This window comes from Camelus dromedarius, chromosome 16 (genome assembly GCF_036321535.1).
Source record: "Camelus dromedarius isolate mCamDro1 chromosome 16, mCamDro1.pat, whole genome shotgun sequence".
Taxonomy (NCBI): domain Eukaryota; kingdom Metazoa; phylum Chordata; class Mammalia; order Artiodactyla; family Camelidae; genus Camelus; species Camelus dromedarius.
The window spans coordinates 24,700,462-24,727,291 of NC_087451.1; the positions used below are offsets into that span (position 1 = coordinate 24,700,462).

Genomic DNA, 26,830 nt, shown 5'->3' on the forward strand with positions numbered 1-26,830 from the left:
GGTGTCAGTGAAAATGTCTGTAATCAGTAAATTTTCAAAGCATTTCTTTTCAAAAAAGTTTCTCTCAGTTTACTGGGATTTTTGGAATGAAGAAAGTAAATGTGAAATCAGTTCCTCTCAGATTATTTGTATTTTCAGGTAATATTAGAACGAAAATATATTAATTTCTATATGCAGGGAAATTGGAATTGTTTTATTGCTAGGAGAAAATGTGGATTAGGAGCAGTTTGTTTATAGGATTATTGTAGAATTTTTTGAAAGGATAGTACTTGATTAGTTTTATATCAAAAATTACTTTTTATACTTGGAAATTATTTTCTTTCTAAACTGAAGTATAGTCGATTTACAATGTGTTAGTTTGTGGTGTACAGCATAGTGATTCAGTTATACATACAAATATTCCTTTTCCTATTCTTTTTCATTATAGGCTGTTACAAGATATTAAATACAGTTCCCTGTGCTGTACAGTGGGTCCTTGTTTATTATATCAAAAATTAAGTCTCTAAGTAGATTAGTCAAGAGCAAAGGAAAAGTTAAAAATGACCAAATTATTTGATGACCCCCCCCACCCCCCTCGCAGTTTCTACTTGAGGAATAAAACTTGGGCTGTTTCTCTGTTTTTGTTGTTTTTTTTTAATTGTTACACAGAAATAAATTGCTATTACACCAGAATAAATTGAGGTTACATTTTTTTTCTGGGAAAATTTGACTCATTTATTCTGAGGGTGACCTTTATGTTTACAGATTGCCTCTCCCCTGCATGCTTTTGCTTAACTGACAGACTTTTTTCTTGACATTTTTGTTGTCATATACAGTTCAGAGTCAGAGTAATCTGTTTCAGGCAGTTCATTTCCCTTGGCAATAGTATATAGATTTGTATAATTTTGAAATGTTTGTTTTAAGTAGTAATCATCATGTCTTTGAACTCCTGTTCAAAGACATTTAACTGTATTACTTTTGATTAAGTTCTTTTAATACAGTTTTGAGTAACAGTAACTTTTATGTATTTGGAATGAAACCAAAACTTATGCTTTCTAGGAGTTACAGCCTAAAATACACATGGTAAATACGCCAGAAGGAGGGAGTTTGTAGTCCATTAACTCTGTGTGTGTGTAAGAATGGGGGGGGCGGGGGAGGGGAGGGAGGAGGGGATGGACCCAGCAGAAGGCGGGGCAGGAGGAGACCATACTCTGTATTTACACAGAACTGGTGTAATGAGTGAAGGGGGATATGTTATTTTAAAATCTTTACTTGTCTTTTATTTATTATAAGGAATGCATTATTTTACAGAAGTGCAATGTGGAAGTACACACAGAAATTGAAAGTAACACTTCCTGCGTGTAATTTGCTAAGTGTGTGTTGTGTATCCTCTCAGATGTTTTCTGTGTGTGTGTAACTTTTTGTATTACGGGACCATAATGTATTATTCTTTTGTATACTGCTGTTCCACATTGGTGTATTTAGAGCTATTTCTGTTATTAACAGCTACATAATACTCTTTCATGAAAGAAAATACCATAGTTTGTTTAATCAGTTTATGGCCACTAGTGTTTTGTCAGAAAAACAAAGCTGTAGTGATGTGTGTGTGTGTGTGTGTGTGTGTATTTATTTTGTATATATGTGCAAGCAGCTCTGTAGTTTAGATTTCTTACGTGGAGCTGCCGTTACATGAAGCGTGGATTTGGATGGATGTGCCGCGGGCCCTGGCTAGCACTGGATAGGACAAATGACCACATTTGACAATTTAAGAAGTAGGAAAAAAAAGAGATTCTAATAGTCTTTTATCAACCACTGTTGACGGTGAACATTTTTTATTGAGGGGCATTGTATTTCTTTTAGAAATCACTGGCTTTTGTTCTCTGGTTATTTTTGATGGGATTATTGGTCTTCCTCGGGTGGACCTGAAGGCACTCACGCGGTTCACGAGGCTCACGTCCTGGTAACGCCCCTGCTCTTTCACAGCATCATCTAGTCAGGCAGATCCAGCCCGGAACCTGTGCTGGCTGGTGACCTTGGGCGCCTTCTTTAACCTCTCTAAGCCTTGATTTCATTATTTGTACAATGGAAATGGAGATAATGTAAAAAACCTTAGCAGAAAGGCCGGCACGTGGTAGTAAAAAGTCAGTAGATGTTAGTGGTCTCCATTATTAGTCTGGGCTTCGTGCTCTACTTAGACCTTCCTTACTCTAAGATTTAAAATATCCCCCCAGCCATCAAACTGAAAAAGCAAAGTGAGGAATATTATAGTATATACTGCTTGTTTTAAAAAGGAAAAATAACATATACATATTTGCTTTTATATGTATCATAGAATATTTCTAAAACAAAGCCCAAGAAACTGGTGATGTTGTAGGGAGGAAACTGAGTGACAGAGGCACACGAGTAAGAGGAAGACTTGACTGTGTACCTTTCTGTGTTTTTAGAACAAAGAAGTCCCTAGGTTTTAATTCAACACTTTCACGGTTTCTTTTTTTCTTTGCTTTTCTTTCCTTTTAAAAGAATTTCTAATTTTTAGTAAGCCAGAAAGAGAAAGAAAAATGCCATATGGTATCGCTTACATGTGGAATCTAAAAAAAAGGACACAAATGAAATACTTATTTACAACTTAGGTGATTGATTTCTTGAGTATCTGTGAGCACACCTGACTGTCCTTTGTGACCGGCTTACTGCATTCTGTTGATTCTCATTTTGTGGTTGGCTTTATTCCTTTGATAGCTATGTAAGTTTAAAAACCTAACACTCTAAACTGTTCTTAGAAACAATGAACAGTACATATATGTAAATTTTAAAATGGTTTTCTCTCTCAATAAGTTGCTTTTCCTAGAATAAACTTTGTTTACCCCCAAATTAAAAAAAAATAAATATTAAAAAAATTTCTAATTTTTTTGGTCCACCTGGAATTCATTTCTAGCATAGGAAATGAGATAGACATACACTTTGGGAGGGTATAGGTGAGTGTTTTTACCCCCAAATAGTTATGTCAACACTGTTTAGTGAATAATCCAGCCTTTGCCCCAGTGATTAGATTTGCAATTTTTATCATTTACTAAGTATGTTTGGAACTGTTTCTAATCTATTATGTCCTCTTGATCTCTTGTTATATATTATCAGGTCCTTTAAATTATTTTTTTTTTTATAATTTTAATATTCCTGTAGGGTTAGTCACTTGTTCATTACTCTGTCCCCCGTCCCCCCCCAGGCTTTGACAATTCTGGTGTATGTGTTCTTTGCGGTAAACTTTAGAGTCATTCTGTGAAGTTCAAGAAGAAATCTTGCTGTGATTTTTGTGGAGATATTGATTCCCATATTGATTGATCACTTGAATACTGATTGGGAATTTTGAATTCAAAGGTTACTTTTAGGAAAATTGACACTTTTATGTACTTCCTATTTTTTTGTTCAAACACAGACTTTTGTGTTTTTTTTTTTCAGTAGATTTTCAAATATTTCTTCAAGGAAGTGCTGTGCATTTCTTATTTCTTTTGCCAACAAATATAGCAGCGAATCTAACAGGGTGTTCATATTCTTGTGGGGGGAGACAGTGTAGTCAAACCAAATGAATGCCTTTCAGATTCTGCTTAATCTGTGAAGGAGTGAAGAGGGTACCTGGTGGGAGCCTGCCTCACAGGGTGTTGGGAAGATGACATTTGAACCGAGCCCTAAGTTGGAGGAGTCCTCAGCCCCGTGGGTGAGCCAGGAAGAGGTTCCAGGCAGAGAGTAAAGAAGGACAAGGGCTGGAGGCCAGGGCGGGCTTGGCACGGGGTCAGGGCGTGGAAGGAAGCCCATGCTGGGGGCCTCCTGGTCGTCGGGGAGGAAGCAGGCAGAGCAGGTGCGCCGTGGGCCCCAGGGAAGGTTGATGCCACGAGGTGCGTGCAACCCCGGGAGTCCTGAGCAGGAGAGTGACGTGTTCCGATTTATGGTTTAAAAAGAACGTTTGGCTTTTTGAGTGGAGAAAATATTGCGGTGGGAGGTCCAGTCAGGAGCTTCCTGCAGCAGGAGATGAGGACGGGGGTGGATGGAGGAGCCAGGCGGCTCAGGGGGCGGTGGGTGTGGAAGGGGGAAGAGGACCTGCTGGTGCCCGGGGTGCTGCCGAGAGCTGACTGTGAGGTGCTGGGGGCCGTGAGTGCAGGAAAGAAAGGGTCCTTGCCTCATGGGGGTCTAATGGTTCTATTTACTTTTTGTTTATTTATTTGTTGTGTAGAATTCAGGGCATTTTAAGTCCATTGCTGTCTGTCCACTGTATCTTGGTATATACCTTAGAAATAGTCTGTTCATCAGCCTTGTTTTATTTTGCTTCCTGCCGTCTCGCTATCTCTACTAGTGGGTCAGTGGGGAGGCAGCGGAACGTGATCTTTAAGATGGTTGTCTCTGAGCTAAAAAATTACATTGGGGAAGTTCCTTAGCCTGTCTGAAGACTTGATGGATGATGATGGAACCATGTTCTAGGTGAGCTCACGCAGGCCAGCCCTCAGTGCACAACAAAGGCATAAAAATGGTAACTTTCTGTGCTGTCCTCAGGTGGTGGTGTGTCTGTTAATTTCGGCCAGGCATCTAAACTTAAAAAATTTTTGATCTCAATACACTGTTCTTTCTTTGTGTTAATGGAGGAGAGACTTGGCAAAGAGTTGTCCATTTTGGCTTTGAAATGTCTTCATTTTTACGGTTTAGGCAGTGACTGTTGCTCAGTACGGTGCAGCTGCACCACGGAGTCCCCAGTCGCTGCCCACTGCTGCTCCTGGGGAACTTCTCCTTCCTCACCTTAGGTGGGGACAAAGCGGCATTGTCTTCATTCAGGAATTATTTATTGAATGTCTATTCTTATATTAATAAGGGCATAATTATTTGATTAATCTATTTCTTTTAGTATCACTTTATTGGGAGTAGGATAGTTTGAACTAAAATGTCTCTTTCTTTAGTTCCCCAGCTTCTAAGTGAGAAGTCCTTATGTCCAGAGGCCGAGTATAAAACACCTTGTTAATGGCGTTCCCTCAGAGTAGCTCTCCCACCAAAGGGAGGAATGCTTTAGTTTATTTTACAGGAGAAATCTGATGCCAGTTTAGCACCACTCTGATCTCGTACAAACTACAGAATTCACTTGGATGATTTTCAGCCTCTGTCTCCTCCCCTAGAGGCTGGGCACTGCGATGGGCTCTGATGGGCTTTCCCTGCGTCATCGCCGGTCTGGAGATCCCTGGGTGTTCGGGATACCCCAGGGGTGGCCCTGCGCCTCTCCCTTCCTGATGCAGTTTTGGAGTTGGACTGGAGCTGAGCTGCTTTGTGAGACGGAGACCTGATTTGCCTCAGTTTAGTGTCTAAGTTTGGCATCTGCACTGTCATAGAGGCCACTCCCTTGTTCCATACTTTTGTATCAAAAGTTTTTATTGTTTGATTATTTAAAAGAAAACTGAATTGTGTATTTTCTAGGGGCCTTTTTCTTCCTTGGAAAAATGTGGGCTTCACCTCTGTTGTGACCCTTGGTGGAGTCACTCTTGCTCATCTAAAAAGAGGCATCTGCAGTCCTTCCACAGTGAAGTATATTTTTAGCTTTTTTTCCAAGATCACTTAGGCCACCTTGAAAACCTATCCAAGTACATTTTGGTTATGCAAAGATTGTAGGCCAGAAGCCAGGAGTTCCTGGTGAGAAGGGATTTTTTTTTTTTTTTTTAGGATTCCATTTCAAATTTTGTTTTGCAAGATAAGTTTCCTGTTGAGTAAATTGGTGTGTGTGTCTTTATAGTGTTAATATGGGAAGGTTCAAAAAGGAATTTAAATAGACTGATTTCATTTTACTGTATTTTATTATCTGCAAAATGTTGGAGGCTAGTTCTGGGTTTATCTGTAAAATTCAGATAAAATGTGCTCAACAGTGATACCTAGTTTTAGCATATTATTTTCATCCTAAAATATGATTATATATGTTTTATGGCCACCTGTACTGGGCTGATAGTAACTAACTTTATTTTATTTTTAAGATATTCAAGTTAAACATCACTAAAATCACATCAGAGAACTAGGACATCGTGAAGGATTGGTTACTGACAAAAGGGAACCATGGACGAATCATTTGATTCATATCTGAGTGACACTGAATGCACGTGTCGCACTCAGGACTCACCGTTGCTGAGAATTAAAACATCCCACAGACAGCACCATACTGCAGAGATTTCTCATCGTGTAGGCCACTGTTGGAAAAAAATTTGGATGACCTTGAGCTAAGATCTTTCCTTTTGCCTCTCCATTCCATTTATAGCTTTATTTACTCAGGATGTCTGAGTTGGGAGGAGAGCTCAGACAGATCACATAAGCATTTCTTAGGGGTTTAGATCAGAATTACTTGGAAAACTTAGGAAATATTTGTGAACATTCATACAGTGAAATACTCTGATTCACTAGGAAGAATGAAGACGCTCTTTACAGACTCATGAGAATGAATGTCAAGTAATAAAGGCAAGATATAGGACAGTGTGTATCTACTATGCTGCCATTTATGTGGGGGCAAAGTGTGTGTGAGGGTGAGAGAGAGAGCAAGGACTTTCCGAAGGATACTCCAGAAGCTGGTGACTTTGGTCATCTTCTGGGAGGACAGCTGGGTGGATGCTGGGGACAAGGGTGAGAAGGAGATGTTTCTCTCTGTATTCTGTGGTCCTTTTAGAAACTATTAAATCATACATGTAATATTCTTCCCCAAAACAAAATAAAACAAACAGCCCTACCGACAAGACCCCCCACGAGCTGGCTTTGCCCGTTCCCCAGCAAGCTCAGGTGTACAGGAGGGGAGCGCGCCGGCTGGCCATGTGTGGCCTCACAGCACACCTTGGCTCCTCGGATGGCTCCTACTCGCCAAGAAGGCTGCACAGCCCAGTGTTAGTTGGGTAATCTTTAAACCTCCCAGTACTTGGATTTTCTGACTTCCTTACCTTGGGACCCGGGGAACAGGCAGGAGACGTGTGGGAGACAGCTGGTCCTAGCTGGTGATCACGGCCGTGGTCTCCTACGGGAGGAAAAGGGCAATGAGTAGTAAGCATGGCAGGGTTATTTAACACATGTGAATGTTACCTGGTACCGCAGGACGTTTGAAAAGCAGTTTTCTCTATGTTTTGTTGTAAGGTTAGATTGAATGACAGTTCTGTAGAACATTTTATTTTCTAAATCTAGCCAGGTAAAGAATTTGATTAAAATGGGGAAATTGGATCAAGTTGGCATACTGAATTTTGATCTCTTCCCAAATCCTTTAAAATGATGGAAACAAAACTAAAGCTGTGTAAATATAAGTAATACATAGTATTGTTTTCTGTGCTTTGAACATATGTATCATTCTGTAAATTGTTTTCACTAAGCTTTACTTTCTGAGGTTTATATTTTAAAACACAGCTCTAGTTTATTCATTGTAACTGCCGTATAGTATTTTATCATACGAAGGTACCACGTTATGGAGTTTAGGCTGTCTTCAAATTTACCAGTTTCATTGCTGCAATAAATATCCTTCTGTATGAGAGTGTGAGTTTCTGTAGGGTATATACTAAAATTGCTGGGCTGCATTAAGAATGATTCACATTTCAGATCAGCATGGAAAGGCAGACATATTTAATAAGGGGTTTGTTTAAATAATTAACTATAGTTAGTAAATAAAACACAGCTAGACCCCCTACCTTGCCATTATTTTAGAAAAACTTTAAGGTACTAAATGGGTTAAAAACTTTAAGAAGTGTAAGAGGAGAAGTTAGAGGACTTTAAAATTTGAGGTAGGGAAGGTCTTCAGAAAGATGAACCAAGTTATGACTTCTGGAGGAAAATATTTGTAGCAAAGAGGTTACACACACACCAGCAAACCCTGGCCACTCCTGCCTCCCTCCCGCACCCTCCCGCACCCTCCCGCACCCTCCCGCACCCTCCCGCACCCTCCCGCACCCTCCTCACTCTGCCTTTGGGCTTCTGTAGTTCTCCCCATGGAGTGCTCTTGTCTTCTCAAGGCTTTGGCTCTAAAGTCATCTTAGAATATAATTTATTACCTGAACTGGGATAGTTTTGAGAAGGAAATGGAGCATAATTAATAGCTGTGCTGGAACAACAGCCATGAATTGGGTCTGTTTCAGGAAATAGGGGCGTATGGTCATCCTAGCTGAGACTGGCGTGCTGGGATCACTCCACCAGGCATGCCTTCCTTTCCCTGCTCCTCTCATCCTCTTTTACTTACAGCACTTTATCATATTGTTTTGTGATTATTTATTGTCTTTGTCACCTCAGAATAGGTGCAGTATCTTGGTCACTGTTCTGTGCCTGTGTTTAAGACAGTGTTTACACAGTGGTATACTGCGTAATAAATATTTGTTGAATATGTATATGACATTTCTGCTTTTGGTCTTGAGATCTTGTGAAGACATGATAGACACATTTGAAAAACTGAGTAGTAATGGTATACACAAATCATACTGTTACAGAACAAAATGTTCTCATTTATAAGAACTTTTTTTGCTCTAATTAAATTTTCCTTTAGCTAAACTTTTTGAAAAACAATTTTCTAAGCTCATGTATTGGATATTTAGGACAGCTCCGTGAGAAACATCCTCAGGCATTGAGTCTTGGGCTGTCTCCGTAGTGAGTAGTCAGATGGGCTCCCAGGAGCGGCCTTGCTGGGGTGGGGGGCCGTGCGCGTTTCCAAGGCTGACGCTGTATGAGTTACCGTTCCTCTTGAGAAGGCAGTCTGTACCTGTTTTACACACACACCGGTCGTATGTGAAAGAGTACCTTTCTCTCCAAACCCTCACCGACAGCAGGCATTATTTTTTAATATTTTGCTAGTTTGTCTTACTTTTCTGGCATCATTGATGAAGCTGACTGGCTTCATTAACTTTATTTCCTCTGTTAATCCCATGTTCCTGTCATGTCTTACATTTTTGTTTTGATCGTTTTTTCCTGATTAATCTGTACATGTATGGTATACATAAATATATAAAAAAATTAAAATTTTACTGTTGTGCGGTTTGTGGTTTGCCATTGTAAGGTGTCTGTCTTACAGAAAAAGTAAAAAAAAATTTCTAAGTCAAAGGTGTCAGTCTTACCATTTGTGCTTTGGGGCACCCTCCTCCCGGTGGCTTCTCTGGCCCACACTTTGACTCACCTTGGCTCCTGCTCTGGCCGCTTTGCAGTTGCTGAGGGGCTCGATTCAGATTCTGGGAGGAGGTCTGATTGGTACCAGCTGGCCCAGTCAGTTTAGTTCACCTGATAACGAACCTCATGTCAAAGCCACACCCTACCTAGGCGTAGTGTGTAGCGGGAGTGCGGGGATCTGTGTGTGTGTGACCGGCCTCTTAGGACACTGGCGCTGCTTGGCAGCCTGAAGATGGCCCAGTTCTCTCAGCCTGTGGTCCTCAAACTTTTTGGTCTCAAGACTCCTTTTACACTCTTAAAATTATTTATGGCTCCAGAGAGCTTTTGCTTATGTGGGCTATATATTTTGATGTTTACCATATTAGATGTTAAAATGGGGAACTTTAAAAGGTATTTATTCATTTAAAATAATACAAACCCACATGTTAACATAAATAACGTTTTTATATTAAGTATTTTCCAAAATAAAACAAAGTTTGATGAAAAGAGTGGCATTATTTTACATTTTTGCAGACCTCTTCAGTATTTGGCTTTAAAAGAAGAGAGCTTGATTCTCATTTCTGCTTCTGCATTCAGCCTTGCAGTATGTTGTTTTGACTGAAGTTTATGGGAAAAAAATGTAACCCCTCACAGATATGCGTTTGGAAAAGGGAGGGGGTTTATAGTAGTGTTTACGTAATTGTGGATGTTCTTTGATATCACACCCAAACTAGACAAGTGGTAATTTTTTAAAGGTTAGTTGCTGTGTGAACTATGAAACCATGTCAATACACCTTTCATATTCCTGTCACATTAAACATTTATTGGTTTATCTTGCACCTTATTTATTTAATTGTGGTAAAATGTCCTGGACTTTAAATATTTCTCTCGTGCATAATTTTGTAAATCAGTATTGGTCATTTGGAAAATACTGATTCACTGACTTATGCAGATCTTCCAGTTTCATTTTGTGATATCAAAAACTCATACTTGTTAACATCACCACCAATATTGCCACAAAAGTCTTGAAAGGTAGGGAAGCCAATCAGGCTCATGGTGGCAGATGCAAAGTTTTCCAAAATCCTAATTTTCAAAAAAGAAAAAAAAAGATTGGCATTTGTGTTCCTTGAAGTGATGGGCTCACTTTGTTCATCCTTGAAAGCTCTCCATCCCTCATGCCTCCTAAGGCTGTCATTTGGGGGCAGAGTTATTTAATAAAGACAGTATTTCCTCTGCACAAATGCTTACTTTATAAATACTCATGAATCCTTTTAACAGTTGACCTTTTCACAGCCCCAGAATTTATAGCCATAGAATTTTGTTTTTGTAATATTTAATGTTTGCTTTTCAGACATTTATCGAAAGGAAGACATTTACTGAATGGTTGCCGTGTGCGAGGCCTCTTGCTAAGGTTTACGTTGCTCTGTGTGACTGCTGGTATTGTGATAAAGAGCCTTTTTCAAGTGTAGAGAAAAAGATTCATTGATATTTTTCAAGCCCCCAGTAACTTCTATTATATTTAATAAATACGTGAGAGAAAGCTTTTACTGCCAGTAGTAGTTTTGTTTATGTAACTATAATTAGAAGTTATGAGAAGCCCACCTGGTGCTTTAGTTCTTACCAATTCTGTTTTTTCCCATCCTGTTCAGGTGATTTCCCAGAAGCATGATTGCTTGTTGGACTTGATCTCATAGCCTGGTGAGGACTTCTTTACTGATAATGTCAAGTTCAGGTTATCCTCCCAACCAAGGAGCATTCAGCACAGAACAAAGTCGTTATCCTCCCCACTCTGTTCAGTACACCTTCCCCAGCACCCGGCATCAGCAGGTAAGGAGCAGATGTGATGCAGATTTCATGTGTATTTTGTGTTTTTCTTTAGTTTTCCTCTTGAATACATTTATCGGTCAGAATCCAAATACAGTTGTTACATATATGTTTTAATGGCAAGAACCATTCTCAAAGATGGGGAACGAAAGTTTAGGGGTGAATTACCTTTGTCTTCTTACTGTGGCTTTCTGCCAGATTTCAGAGAGTGACCATGTCTCAGCTTCTGATTGTAGGAGTTGTTGATAGAAAAGTATCAGTTGCCTAGAGTTTCTAAGTTAAGACCCATGTTTATGCTCCAAGTTGAGCATAAGTTCCTGAGTGAGAGCCAGGCCCTGTAAGACTTCATATGTGTGTGTGTTTACTTCATGTAGCTGATGGTATTACTGTGCTGTATTAAAGAGCCTCACCTTTTTGAGAGACTTACTGGTAGGAAGGTGAGTTTGTATGATTGACTCACCTTGTGGAAAATAAAATAGGTGGAATTGTCGGCATAGAGCAAGCCAGGGGCAGGGATGTAAGAGGTTTGGGGGAAAAGAGAAGGGAAGAGGTGAGATGGTCATTTCAGAGAACAGGAAAGCAAGTTTCCCAGCACACGTAGCTGAGCGCTGCTGGGTGCTGCTAACGCCGCTCAGGTGTGGTCGTGACACAGAGTGAAAGTGGACACCCTTACCTTGCTTCTTTCACTATTAATATTATAGTATTAGATGTACTTGTTTGGTTGATGCCCTTTTCTGGTTGAAGAAGTTGCTTTCTGTGCTCGCTTGTGGATTCTTACCACGCCTGGATGTTGAATTTCGGCTGTGTGCCCTCCAGTGATGCTGTTCATCTGATGACTGGTTCCCTAGATTATTGTTCTTGTTGCTGCTTTTTAAATAATCAACTTTGGGGCTTAGTTTATATATAGTAAAAATTTTATTTCATGTGTACATTTTGACAGATTTCTGTACCCATAAAACATCACCAAAATGAAGGAAGAAAACATTTGTTACCCCAGGAAGTTCTCCTGTGCCCCATCCAGGGCAGGCCTCCTCCCCCATGTCCCACAAGCCTCAGCGCCCGGGAAACCACGACCTGCTTTCTGTCGTGACACATTATGTTTGTCTTGAGTTTCAGATGAACTTTTTATCTATAAGTGCTTCTTTTACTCCCATAATATTTTTGAGATTTATTCATGTTCTGGCGCATCTCAGTAGTTAATTTCTTTTTGTTGCTGGTTATGGGTATTCAACAATTTGCTTATGTAGTTGTTTATTCCAGTTTTTGGTTATTACAAACAAAACTTATTTAGGAAATATGTATCTATGTGTTGTTTCTAGATTGGATAAAGAAGCTTTGCCTTTTGTTATAGTATCCTTGGGAGAGCATACGTTTTAAGTTTTATTAAGTCCATTTTATTTTTGTCTTTAATATTTCCTGCTTTTTGTGTCATATTTAAGAAGTTTTTGTCATATTCAAGGTCATTGAGATTTTCTCCTATGTTTTCTTCTTAGAGATTTTTAGATTTTATGCTTTTTACATTTGAGTCTGTAATCAATTTAAAAACAGTTCTTATTTATTTTTTGTGGGTTTTTTTGGGTGGGCAGAGATAATTAGGTTTTTTACTTATTTATATTAATGGTGGTACTGAGGAATGAACCCAGGACCTTGTACATGCTAAGCATGCACTCTACAACTGAGCTATACCCTCCCCTCTTATGATCTGCTTTGAATTAAATTTTGTTTATGGTGTGTAAGGTTCGAGGTCACTGTTTTGCATATCAGTATTCAATTATTCTTGAAGCCATTTGCTGAAAAGGTGATCCTTTCCCCACTGAATTGCTTTGGCACTTTAATTCAGGATCAACCTATCATTTACGTATGAGTGTTTCTGTTCTCTCTAGACTGATATATTTTGTCTGCTTTATCTCACAGCTATGTGATTTTTCTGTGTAAATAAATATTTAATCTTTTAATAAAGCACTGCACACTGTCTTGATTATTATAGCTTCACAGTAAACTGAAATTAACTGTGTAATTCTTTACTGAATTGTTATTTTGGATAGTTTAGATCCTTAGCATTTCTATGTACATTTTAGAATCAACTTGTCAGTGTCTATAAAAAAGCTTCCTGGCATTTTGATTGGGATTGTACTGAATCTAGAGATTAATTTGGAAGAGAATTGATGTCTTAACTTTGAATCTTCTGGTCCGTGAGTGTGGTATATCTATTTGTGTAGGTCTCATTAATTTTTCTCAGTAATGTTTGGTAGTTTCCGGTGTACAGGTCACATTTATTCCTAAATATTTAATATTTTTGATGCTATTGTAATTGGTACTGCTTTTGTGTGTCAATTTTCAGTTGTTCATTGTTACTATCTGTATTGATCTTGTATCCTGCAAACTTGTTACTTACAGTTGCTCTTTTATGGATTCCACAGGCTTTTCTAAGTAGATGATCCTATAACCTGGGAATAAAGACAGCTTCGCGTCTTCCTTTCCAAACCAGCTGTCTTTTCTCCTTACTGCACTGCTGGAATCCCCGGTGCAGTGTCGGCTAGAAGGGGTGGGAGTGGATGTCCTTGTCTTGTTTCTGACCCTAAGAGGAAAGCAGTCTTTCACCACTAAGAACGTTGCTGGCTTGGGAGGTGCTCCTCCCCCTGTATCTCCTAACGGAGTCGTTGTCGGATCAGTGTTTTTTCTTCCTTGGATGTTTGATAGAATCTAAGCCACTTGGGCGTAGAATTTTCTTTGTGGGAAGAATTTAACCTATGAACTCAATTTCTTTAGTACTTATAATTCACATTCTTTTCCTTTTCTTGAGTCAGTTTGGGTAAATTTATTGTTTGAACACTAAATTTATTAATTATGTCAGTAATCATGTCAACTTACGGCTGTCATACTATGTTCCCTTTTGATTCAGTGTCTGTTAGGTCTGTTGTGGTATCATTGTGTTGACAATTGGGTTTTTTTGTCCCCTTTTTTCCTTCATTGGTCTAACGGGAGGTTTATTGATTTAGTAGATTCTTTCCTTTGAAGAACTAGGTTTAGTTTCCTCCATTTTCACTAATTTTTTTTTTTTTTCTGTTTTACTGATTTCTGCTCTGTATTCTCTTCTATAATTGCCCACATGTATGTGATTTCTGACACCTTTCACTGTTTTGTGTACATTCAGGTTTCCTTTTGATACCATTTTCTTGCTGAAGCACGTACTTCCTTTTAGGGCAGGTCTTTGGCAGTGGACTCTCCTGGCTTTTCTTTAAGTGGAAAAGTTTGCTTCAACTTTACTTTTGAAGATTACTTTTCACTGGGTATGGAATTCTAGGTTGGCAGCGCTTTTCTTTCAGCATTTTAAGAGATGTCATTTGTTGTGTTCTGGGTTGAATGGTTTCTCAGTAGAACTCTTTGGTCATTCTTATCTTTGTTTATTTTTATATATCTTTTTTCTCTAGTGACTTAAGATTTTTCTCTTTCAGTTTGATGATGATGTCCCTTTGTCGTGATTTCTTAAAGTATGTTACTGTCTTTAGCACTCACTGAGCTTTCTGCCTCTGTGTGTGTGTAATTTGCATAAAATCTGGGCAGTTTTCATCCATTATTTTTTCAGATGTATTTTTCTGCCTCCCCTTCTCCAGGTTTCCTTCGGAGATACCAGTGACTCATATGTTAGCTTACAGGTCTGGACTCTCCTTTTTTTTCCTCCTGTTTTGTAACCACTTGCTTCATTTTGCCATGTCTTCATGTTCAGTGATCTTTTCTGCTGTCGCTTCCAACCCGCTGTTAATTTCATCCTGTGAAAGTATCACTGCAGACATTGGATTTTTCATTTTTGATTGGAATATGAACATTGCTGGCTTTTGTTGTATTCCTTTAAGGAAAGTTATATTCTTTCTGGTAGGCAGTGAAGTTACTTTTGAGGTTTCTTTTTAAACTCTCTTAGGGCAGGTTTAAAATAGTCTTTTTTCTACATCTAGTTTATCCTCTGCTTCTGAACTTGTCTCTTTTGGGGTATCTATTGAATGTCTTGTGTTCTGTGAGATTTCTTATCTCTGGCTGGAGGAGATGTAAGTTCTGGCAGCCATGTGAGCTAAGGGAATTGTTTGGTTTATTGCTTCTTCTAATAGTTCTTTCATCAGGATTTTTCTCAGCCCAGCCTTTAAAGACCGAGCTGTGCTGTCACTGTGCACTTACAGACTGGAACTCAGCCAAACACTTAAGGGAACACAGATTCATATTTCAGGAAATCTTTCTCTGTGTGTCTCCCTCCTTGCTGGAAGTCTCCAGGAATTCTCTGTGTGGCTCTCCCAGACTAGAATGTTTGCTTCTTCAGTGAGCAAGATTCTGGGGCTCTGCTTGGACTTTCTTCCCAAGGGTGCAGTTTGGAAGTCACCTCCATGCAGAAAGCCTGGGGTGGCATGGACTCCCCCTTTGTGTCGCTTTTCTCAGAGGTCCGGTCCTGTGCAGCCTGTTGTCCGGTGCCTGAGGTAGTTCCTACTCGTCCAGTTTTCAACTGTGTGCTCTTTCTGGACAGTGGTTCTCGCTCGTCAGTGAAGCAGAGGTGCCCTGCTAGTTCTTTCATTGCCTCATTACTCTTCCTTTGTCTGCTGGGCGCGTCCTTCAGAAATTCTTTTAGAGAGAGGCTGTCGTTGGTAGGTTTTCTGAGTTCTTGAAATTGAAAAGTATGCAGTCCTGAAACTTCAGTGATGATTTGGCTATTGAATTGGTAGGTTCAAATTTGTTTTCCTCTGAAGTCGGAGTATGTATTCCAGTGTTGCTTAAGAGAAGCCTGCTTTTGTTATGATCCTTGTTACTTTGTAGGAAACCAATTGTTTATTTCTTAGGACTAGCAGTAACGTTTTCCCTTTACCCTTGATTTTCTAAAATTTTGGTGTGTTCACTGTGGCTTTTTAAAATCTGTTCAACTTTTCTTTTAGGCCCTTTTTAAACTGAGGACTATGTCTTTTCTAATTCCTGAGAAATGCTGTAGTATTATTTCTTAGAATACTGCCTCTCAGCTGTGGACATTGGATATTGGAGCCTTTTCCTGCAGCTGCCATTGCTGACTTGTCTCCTGTAATTTCTGTCTTTGTTCTCTACTGTGGTCTGAGATTCAGATTCTTTTTCGTGCGTCAGTTTGGGTGCGTTTGTTGTTGTTCAGGAAACTAAACTCACTCCTCAGTTCTGTCACCTGTGTTCTACTGTTGTTCTGTTTCATGGATCAGCCTTTTGATTTCTTTGATTGCTATTTGGTTCTTTTTGAGGATATAATTAATATTTTTGTCTCCTTTTTAACTTTCGCTTAACCTTTTATCTACTTCTTTGGATGTAAATTCTTTATTTTTTGAGTTTGTGTCCTTTTTAAAAAATGGTTTTGTCTTTTCTTCAGCGTTTAGTTTTTCTTGTTTATGTTTTCAGTTTTGTATCTGGTATTTTTACTTAGACTATGTATGAATTATCTTTTACTGTTAGTTCCTCTAATGAAGGGTTCAGGACCTCGTATCTTACCCCTTCTTTCAGTCTGGTCAGCTCCACTTTATCTGTTTATGATTTTCTGAACTTTTTTTGTTGATATATAATGCATATAACATAAAATTCACAATTTGAAGTGTCTGATGTAATGGTTTTTAGTGTATTCCCTATGTTGAGCAGCCATTACCATTAGATAATTCCAGAGCCTTTCCTCACCCAGAAGGAAACCCCATGTCTGATGGTGGTGAATCCCAGTCCCCTTTTCCCTCCCTCCCCTGGCAGCCACTGAGCCACAGTCTCTCTTGATGTGCGTCTTGTAGCCGTTTCATACAACATATGGCTTGTTAGTCTCTCCTTTTTATTTTTAACTTAACATGTTTTCTAGGTTCGTTGTAGCGTTGCATGCGTTAGTACTTCAGTGCTTCGTTTTTTTCTGTGGTCGAATAGTGTTCCGTTGTATAGATGATATCACACTGTGTAGCTTACATATGAGTCGGTGGACATTTGGATTCTTTTTGGCTGTTACAAATAATACTGCTTCAGAAATTTGTGTGCAAATTTTTATGTGTGGACATAGGCTTTTAATTTCCTTGTGTATATACCTAGGATTGGAATTCCTGGGTTATTTGGTATTTCTGTGTTTATCTATTTGTGATTGTTAATAATTTATTTTGAAAAGAACCTTTTGCCATTTCAACAAAAAGTTAACAAAAGGAGGAAAACAAACATAAAAACATCCACCTAGAATGATGTAGAAATGGTTACTCTTAACTTGCAGGTTGATTCTCTAGACCTCTGTTTCTTCTTTTGTAAATCTGAATGGATTCACCTAGATGGCTTCTGAGACCCTTCTCGCTTTCCCGTTTTGAATTTAAGGTGGAAACGCTTTTTAGGATTCATGTTGAACACATATGAGTTTGAGGACTTAACTACTTGAATAATATACATAGAGAGCTATCGTGCAGTTATTAGAAGAATAAATCAAATGTAGGTTGAACAGGAAATTTCACTTTGAGTTTTTCTGAGTGATACACAGTTAAGTTGATTGTTTTGGGTTTGGGGAAAGAATTAGATCAGTGAGAGATGAAGTTGTCCTTTCTGTTTCTTTCCTTGCTCGGTGGCTCATAACTGCCTTTGTGTGCTGGTACGTGGTTTGATTTCATGGTGCTTGCGTGTCTTGGTTACTAATGAACTTACCATTGTCCGACACCAGGAGTTTGCGGTCCCCGACTACCGGTCTCCTCACCTGGAGGTCAGCCCGGCGTCTCAGCTCCTGCAGCAGCAGCAGCAGCTCCGCAGACGGCCGTCCCTGCTGTCCGAGTTTCACCCCGGCTCCGACAGGTAATGGCGTCCTTCCGTGTCCCTCTGGGGCCGGACTAGGGAAGGGGGTGTAAACGCCACTTCTGTTAAGCCAGCTGAGACTGATCACTTATGGTTTGTGTCTTGAGCTTTTTCCTATTTGTTGACCTTTTGAGGTAGGTATCTTAACAGTTAACAAACCTCTCAAAACTTGTTTCCAGACTTCAGAGTTAATGCTGGGTAGCGGGAAGTCAGGTAGACTGGGTTTGAATCCTGGTCAGCTGTGTGGCCTCGGTCACATTGCATAAACTGGTGTCCTGAATTTAGACTGCACGCTAGAACCACGTGGGGAGAGTTTGAACTTGATGCCCAAGTCCCGTCTCAGCATCATTAAATTGATATCTGGGTTTGGGCCCAGGTCTTTCTCCTTCGCAGCCACTGACTTCGACTCATCAGACTTAGTTTTCTATCTGCGAACTTGAGGGTAAAAATGGCATCGTCCGCAGAGGGAGCATGTGGTCCAGTGATGCTGGCCCTGTCCACGGAAGGCACTCCTTTTCTACAGTGTCCTTACCATCTCTCCTGCTATTTACTCCATCCTCACTCTTAAAGTATTTTGAAATATAGTAACTTCTTTTATTTGATCACCTTACTTACTTCCTTTTTTTTTTTTTGTTAGCAGTTTTATAAAAAACCTGATTTCCTATTTTAAAACATGTTTATTGTAGGTTTTAAGATGATAAATGGTTGAAAATTACTTGGTCATGCTTAAAATTATTATGAAGTGCATTTCTTCGTAAAGGTTGTAGAGAGAATTCAGATCATTCTTCCCCTACTATGAAGCAAATATACGAAAATAGTTTTTTAAAAATGGGATGAAATTGCACCGTGCATAAAGAAGGAGAGGACACGGCCGTGGCCGTAAACTTGGAGAGGCGGCGTTCAAGGGCGGAGAGGGGTGAGTTGTGCGCAGCCTGGCTCCTAGGTCCCACTTTTGCTCTCAGGGAAGCAGTGTTGAAGAAAGAGGTCAGTGCAGTGCTGGGTTTCTCAGGAATGCTCCCTAATTTGGGAAAATGTAAGTGGGGGCGGGGTGGGTGCTCTGCTCGGGAATCCCCACTGTGCCACTTCCCACGGTGCTGAGCCCAAGTGTCTGGCTGGTGCAGTGGGCCAGGGTCCGTAGCAAAGGCTGTCACAGCCCCAAGCAAGTTTTCCCCTCCTGTGCCCCATTTCTCTGTCTCCTTGGGCTGTAGAAAAGTGTGAATCCAGTCCTCCGTGTGCAGACAAACACATACCAGGCACAGGGGATGAGGCTGAGCACGGAAACCCACGCATACTCTTCCACTGCAGAGAGGGGGCTGGGCCAGGCTGCCCACAGGGTGCCTGAGCAGGGGTGAGGGCTGCCGTGCGCAGGGAAAACATGCTCCTCCATGGGAGGAAGATGAAAGCAGTGCAGTGCCCCAGAAGCAAAGCCCCCACCTGGAGGAAGCCACGGAGCGAAGAACATGCCCCCGGGCACCGGGCGCTGTGGAAGAACTTACAGTTTGTGATGATGCTTTCAAGATAGAATGAGGCAAATGAAAGGTGGGCATTCTTGTGCCCCCAAGCCCACCGTTTTAATTCAGCATCTAAAGTGAGAAGGAAGAAGGAATGAAACGGGTGTGGCTAAAAGTCAGACTTTTGTCATGGAAGAAAGTCTGGAGATAATCAGCCTGGATGCAGAAGAAAAGTCAAAGATGGAAGCAAAAGAAGTTGACAGACGTGAAGGACAAATTAAAATCATCCAACTTGTCATCAGAACTCGTGTTTCTGAGGTGGAGAACCTAGTAAAGGAAAGGAAGTAATGTAATTTTTAAAAACACCCTTTTTCCCCTTTAAAGTGAAGGAAGAACTCTGTAGGTTGATAGGACTTAACCTTTCTCCAGGAAGAATTTACACAGATGATCACTACTGAGACAGATTCTGGTTGAGTTACTAAAGTTTAAGGGTAAGTAAAAGAGTCAGGAATCCAGGAAACAAAACAAACCCTCGAGAGGAGGAAAAGAATCTGACAGAAGCTACAAAGTTCTAAGAAAAAGAAGTTGAGATCCAAGGATGTTTTATCAGACATGTTTAAAAGCAACAGGCAGACATTTTTAGACATAAAAGCACTGAGCATCTAAAACTTCTGCAAGAATTTCTAGGTGATGGAATCCAGTCAGACAAAGAATGGAAGCCATGGTAGAAGGACCACAGTAGCTATAATCCCATTTAAGTAGGAAGTCCATATGAGACACCTGGATGAATTACAGTTCCTTGACAGAATGTCAGTGGTAAATCTTGACAAAATAAAAATAATGTAACTACCCAAAGTTAGAGGTACAATGAGTTTTGGGAGAATGTTTAAAGGTAGGCATTTGAAAAGTGTGCCTGGAGTGATTTGATGACTTCTAAAATGGAAAAGTTAGGTTAAATAAATGTCATCTGCTTGGAATGTAAGTTTGGTGTAGCCATTATGGAAAACAGTTTGGAGATCTGTAAAATAATAAAAACAGACTTACCGTGTGATCTAGCGATCCTACTCCTGGGCATGTATCTGGAGGGAACTGTAATTTGAGAAGACACATGCACCCCAGTGTTCATAGCAGCACTGTTTACAGTAGCCAAGACAAGGAAGCAACCTAAATGTCCACTGACAGATGAATGGATGCAGAAGGTGTCATATATTTATATGATGGAATACTACTCAGCCATAAACAAGAGTAAAATAATGACATTTGCAGCAATGTGGATGGACCTGGAGATGGTCTACTAAGTGAAGTAAGCCAGAAAGAGAGAGAAAAATACCATATGATGTCACTTATATGTGAATCTAAAAAAATGATACAAATGAACTTGTTTACAAAACAAATGGACTCACAGACATAGAAAACAAACTTATGGTTACAGGGTGGGGAGTGGTGGGGGAGGAGGGATAAATTGGGAGTTTGGGATTGCAGTTACTAACCTCTATATATAAAATAGGTAAACAATAAGGGCCAACTGTGTAGCACAGGGAACTATATTCAATACCTTGTAATAGCCTATAATGAAAAAGAATATGAAAAGGAATACATGTATGTATAACTGAAACATTGTGCTGTACACCAGAAATTAACATTGTAAACCAATAGACAATAAAAAGAAATTAAAAAAAAATCTGCCCATTCTTAGTGCTTCTCATAGTTATTTTCCTTATTCTTTTGCAAGAATTTCTTGGGAAATGATTTCTTGTGCTAAAGGAACATTTATCTGGAATATAGCAGTTCCTTCCATTTTAAGGTTTATTTATTTTAATTTTTTTGTCATATTGTATAAAAAAATAAACCAAATATCCTGTATTTTAAAAAATACTGTATGGTATTCTTCTGTTGTGTTATTTTTGCCTTATCTGTCCATCTGTCCATATATAAGAGTAAAGTGATGTCTGGGAATGTTACTCACCTGATTATAGCGTTGTTTCTGTGTGGAGCGGTTTGAGGTGACCTGCTGTTTGATTCTGTTATATATTCCTAGAATGTTTTTGTTAGCAAATGTATATCATTTTATAAACACAGGACTCGTAAAAAGTAAGCGTCATTTCTGTGTGAATATCATCCATCATGTTTCCTAGATTTCATTGGAAAAATTAGGCCAGTTAACATTTAGAGTATTTGGATATTTAGATAAAATGATGCAGAACAGCTGAGACAGTTTCAGATCTTATAGATGATTCACTGAAATTCAGGTAATTGGGTTTCTCTTGAGCAATAAAAGACACCAAATCATATTTATAAATTTAAAAATTTAAGTGAAATTAATTTTGTTTCAGAGAGCAGCCTTCCTTAGCTGGGAAAAAATAAAATCAATTGATGTAACTCAAGATGATCTCTGTGGACCACTGTTTTGAATAGCTTTGAACTTTATGATGTATTTCCCTTAAATGAGGGTTATCTTTTCTTTAAAGTTAAAATGATAAAGTATAGGTATATTACAGTAAAAACTCTGTTTGATAATTTAAATTTGTTCTAAAGATATTTAAAGATGGTATTAAGAGATTATGAAGGCCAGTAAAATGAAGGAAATTTTAAGTTTTAAAGTTTACAGAGGTTTTTTTTTTTTTTTTCAGTATAAAAATCTAGTGTTGTTGTTGTTGTTGTTGTTGTTGTTGTTGTTTGAACTACCACATTTTACTTGTCCATTCATCAGTTGATAGATATGTGAGTTGTTTCACTTTTTGACTGTTAGGAATAATGCTGCTGTGAGCATTGAAGCACGTGTTTCTGTGTGGCTGTATGCATTCCTTTTCCTTGGAAATACACCCAGGAGCAGAACTGCTGCATTACGTGGTGGTTCTGTTCACCGTTTGAGAAACCACCCGGCTGTTCACAAAGCAGCTGCAGTGTTAGTTCTCAAAAGGCAAACACTTTGTCAGTTTAAAAGGCAGGTTTCTTGCTTAGCTCCACCAGGGCTCCCAGATAAAATTGTATTGTTTTTACCAAGATTTTCATAGTTCATTTAAATACTTTTGAAATTTTAAATATTAAATGATATATTTACTTATTTATGCATGAGTCATTTTGTTCTTCTAAAAAGAATTGCCAAGCTGAAATGGGATGTAGTCTAATTTCGTGGGGGAAAGAGAGCTTCCATACCCCAAGTCTTTCCTGGTTGTCTTGTGCCCTGGCTTCCCAAGGTTGTGCTCCAGCACTGGGAACGCTTCACCCTCTGGCTTTGATGAATCTCCCAGGCAGAGTGGCTGGAGGTAGCACATGGTCCTTGGAAGTTAGCTTTTGTAAGTTGTGTCCTGAACAAGGGTACCCCGTTGAGGGGACCCCTGAGGGCTGAGGTCCGGCTTGGATGGTGTGTCAGGCCTGGATGTTTCACACAAATCCTGTGCAGACCAGCAGCAGCCCTGGTTCTCGGTGCTATGTCCAGGGACTTGGGCTCTATCTAATGCTGGATGCTTGTGTTTGATATGTTACCTCTGGCTGCTCTGCAGAGGATGAATTTGAGGTGGAGAGACTGGGAGCAGAGAGAACTCGTGAGAGACCTGTAGGGAAGAGAGAGAAGGTGGGACTCGGGTGTGCTGATGTAATGAGGATGAAGAGGAGACCGACTTGGGTGAGTTAGGAGGCGAGGCTGCCAGGCCCTGGCAGTTGACAGCGGTGAGGCGGGTACCGGGACAGAGGAGGCGTAGTTTCTGGCTTGTTGGATGGCCGTTGGTTCTGTCGGCCATGGTGGAGCTCGAGGACAGAGCAGCAAGAGCAGGAGCTGAGTTTGGTGTGACGGCAGTTAGGGGTGTCTGAGAAACATCCCAGTGGAGGTGTGCCTAGCATGCTTGGGGGAGGGTCTGGGTGTAAAATACAGACTGGTGAGCAAGACCCTGGGAGTGGGAAATGGAAAAGAACAGTGGGTTAAAGATGAACCTGGAGGGTCCGCAGTGTCTGAAGGTACTCTGAGACACAGAAGCCTCTGAAGGAGAGAGAAAGCAAAGTGATGAAGACAGTGGTCTTCGGACTTGCTACTGGCGTTCTCCTCAAGCTAATTTTGAAAAGCTGTGTTCTGCCTTGTGCACTTTTAAGTTGTCATCTTAAATTTTTCATATTAAGTTGAAATGATGAATCTAATTTGTCATACTGAAGTTACTGACATTTAAAAACAAAACTGCAAAACACTTAAACCTGAGAGACTCTAAATACCCTAGCGATCTGGTAGCATTCTTCACTCGCTGTGCTCCACGGACACACGTGTCTTTCGTAGGATTTTCTTTTATGCCTTTTTTTTTTTGGAACTTGTGTATTCATTTTCACATATTCAGTGTGAAATAGTCACATATTCATTCTTATTCATCTGTTCAGTGTATCCTGATATGTTTTTATTGTTCAAAATCTTTTATTGACCAACCCATCATACTTCTACCTGACAACAAAAATACATAAAAGTATCTATGTATATAAGGTGCTCTATTAAAAACAACTTTTAGATTGACATGTCATGGTAATTGTTACTATAAAACTGAACAAAACAATAATCATTTAATAAAATAAATCTATTAAACATAAGTAAAATTGCATGGATATGCATCCATGCATTAATGAGATAGCTGGGCTGTTGTAAAAACAGTGTTTATTGTTAGAGTGAAAGCAGTATGTACTCTAGTCTTACTTTTTATTCTGATGAAAGTACCAGGAAACTTTGGTCACAGAAATAATTTCTTATGAGGATTCTGCTCCAAATCACATACTTACCTAAGATAAAAATACCAGCTTAAGCTCTTGAGTCTTGTTGGAGGCAAAAATTTGGGAGCTGTTAGCTGGCAGAAGCTGCTCCGAGGCATCCGCACTCAAGGGTGGTGCTCCGGGGTAAGATCCGAGAAGGCGGGCCTCCGGCTTCTCTGCTGTCAGGTGGGCGTCGGCCGGTTGTGAGGGGAGGAGGCAGGGACAGCCGCTGGCTTGTGGCCTGGTGGGCCAGCTTCAGTGGTCTCTGGATGTGGACTGTTTAAGTTACCTATGCTGGTAACCCCTGCGGGAAATTGTACAGGCCTGCAGAAGACTGTTAGATTGGGGCATCCAGGGAAGCTGGCGTCCTGGGATGGAAGTTCCAGAAGGAAGTAGTAATTGACAGATCGGCCAGCGTGTGTCCAGAAGTGTTCTTTGTTTTCAGTATCAGGAGGTCACTGCTGACCTTCGTGAGCGGCGAACTGTTGGAGTACAAGTGAGCGATGGGGGGTTAGGTTTGAGTCCAGGGAGCTGAGCATCTTTTCATGTGCTTGTTGGCCACCTGTGAGTCATTTTTGGAGAAATGTCTGTCGAAGGCCTTTTGCACATTTTTTGGGCAGAGGGTTGTTTGTCCTTTTATTGTTGAGCTGTAAGAGTTCTTTATATATTTTGGATACTAAAACTTTGTCAAATGCGTGATTTGCAGATATTTTCTCTTATTCTGTGGTTTGTCTTTTCACTCTCATGACAGTGTTCTTTGATGTACGTAAGTTTTTAATTTAGATGAAGTTTAGTTTATTTTTTTCTTTTGTTGCTTGGGCTTTGGTGTGGTATCCAAGAATTTGCCACCAAATCCAAGGTCAGGAAGGTTTCTCCCTGTATTTTTTTCTAGGAGGTTTAGAGTTCTGGGTCTTAACGTCTTTAGTCCATTTTATTGCATGTGGAAATCCGGTTTCCCCAGCACTGTTTGTCGAAGAGATGGCTCCTTCCCCGTGGCATGGTCTTGGCACCCTTGTGGCCTGTCACCTGACCACTTACGTGAGAGTTTGTCTCTAGGCTCTCAGTTCTGTTCCAGTGTCTACCACACTCTTGATTATTCTAGCTCTGCAGTGAGTTCTGAAATTGCAAAGTGTGAGTTCTCCAAACTTGTATTTTTTTCTAAGATTGTTTTGGCTGTTTGGGGGTCCTTTGAGATTCCATATGAATTTTATGATGGGTTTTTCTGTATCAAAAAAAAGCTGTTGGGATTTTCCTAGTAATGACATTGAATCTGTACACAGCTTTGTGCAGTGTTGTTATCTTAAGAATATTAAGTCAGTATGTGAACATGGGATGTCTTACTGTTTATGTAAGTTAAGAATAAATGTTTTATTTTGGATGCAATTACACATGGAAGTGTTGTCTTAATTTCGTTTCTAGGTAGTTCATTGCTAGTATATAGGAATATAGCTGATTTTTGTATGTTGGTTTTTGTATCCTGTAACTTTTCTCTATGCATTTATTAGCTCTAACATTTTCTTGTGAATTCGTTAGAATTTTCTACACATGAAATCATGTCATCTGCAAGTAGAAATACTTCACTTCTTCCTTTTCAGTTTGGATGCCTTTTCTTTTTCTTGCCCAATATCTGATAAGAGCTCCCAATACTGTATTGAACACAAGTGGCAAAAGCAGGCATCCTTGTCTTACTCCTGAAGCTTCCTACTCCAGTATTTTTTTGTGGCATCATTGTGAATTTTGAGGAGATAATGGGATCTTATGTCTTGAATGAGATTTCAGATTTTTGAAGTATAATAAAATTATAGACCTCAGGGTTAATTTCATCATCTATCCTAAAACTGAAACCCCTTGGTTATTTTTTCAATGAAATGTTGTTGTTTTTTAAAATTTTTTTATTTTTGGAGCAGGAGGTAATTAGGTTTATTTATTTTTAGAGGAGGTACTAGGGATTGAACCCAGGACCTTGTGCGTGCTAAGCATGCACTTTACCACTTGAGCTATACCCTACCCCCACAATGAAATGTTGTTTTGTGAGACGTTTGTTTAGAGCTTGGTCACAAAGTAAAATGTTGCCTCTGTAAGGACTGTTGACTTCGTTTTCTACCAAACACCCACATGTAGCACTCTGCACAGCACATCATGTAAAGAAGTTAAAAGCAGATTCCTGACCTTCAGGACACGTAAGAACTTGAGGAAACTAGACAGAATACATGTTTTAAAGGTTTTAAATGTCGGAATTGTGTTTTCAAAGCAATGTTGCATTCCCACTCAAGAGATTTGTTTTTAAGTCTAAATAATGCCTCACAACTCAAATCATTTGTCTTTCCCTATGGCATTTGCTGTTGTTTTTTGTTTTTTTTTTCCAGCTTGCTTTTATCATTGGTTGAAAATGGTGGCTCGCCTAGATTATATTTAATTCAATTATTATGGCATCAGTTTGAAAATACTATTTTATGGATATTCTTCAGCGGCTTTAAACTTTCTGCAGATTGAAATCTTCTGTTAACATCTTTCACTGCTTTGCCGCCGACCGCTCCCACCTCCCCAGAAGAAACTTTTTCTGTTAGGATTAGAAGTTTGATAGTACTTTCTAGTGAGTACGTGTTCTCCTGGGTGGGGGAATCCACTCTGAAAGTAAGCGTGACTTTTCATTTACTTCACAGTTCAAATAGGGATATTAACATTAGCAGGAAGTTGTTCATCACTTACAGTTTTCAAGCGACTGTCTTCTTTCACGTGTTAGGCCTCAGGAAAGGAGGACTGGATATGAACAGTTTCACCCGGGCCCGTCCCCAGTGGACCATGATTCGCTGGAATCCAAGCGGCCACGTCTGGAGCAGGTCTCTGATGCCCATTTCCAGCGTGTCAGTGCTGCGGTCTTGCCCTTAGTGCACGCGCTGCCAGAAGGGTTGAGGTCTTCTGCAGATGCTAAGAAGGTAAATATTTGTTCTCTTACC

General features: G+C 39.8%; 1 protein-coding gene across 18 annotated transcripts in view; it reads left to right on the forward strand.

Annotated features, from left to right (window-relative positions):
• Nucleotides 1–26,830, forward strand: part of NCOR1 (nuclear receptor corepressor 1) — a 134,293-nt gene that overhangs the window by 5,088 nt on the left and 102,375 nt on the right. For all 18 annotated transcript variants that reach the window (XM_064495290.1, XM_064495306.1, XM_064495289.1 and 15 more), the window contains exons 2-4: nt 10,737–10,914; nt 17,573–17,700; nt 26,617–26,809. In XM_064495290.1, coding sequence (XP_064351360.1) covers nt 10,807–10,914; nt 17,573–17,700; nt 26,617–26,809 — 429 coding nt within the window. In that variant the 5' untranslated portion in view covers nt 10,737–10,806. The remainder of the gene's footprint in view (nt 1–10,736; nt 10,915–17,572; nt 17,701–26,616; nt 26,810–26,830) is intronic.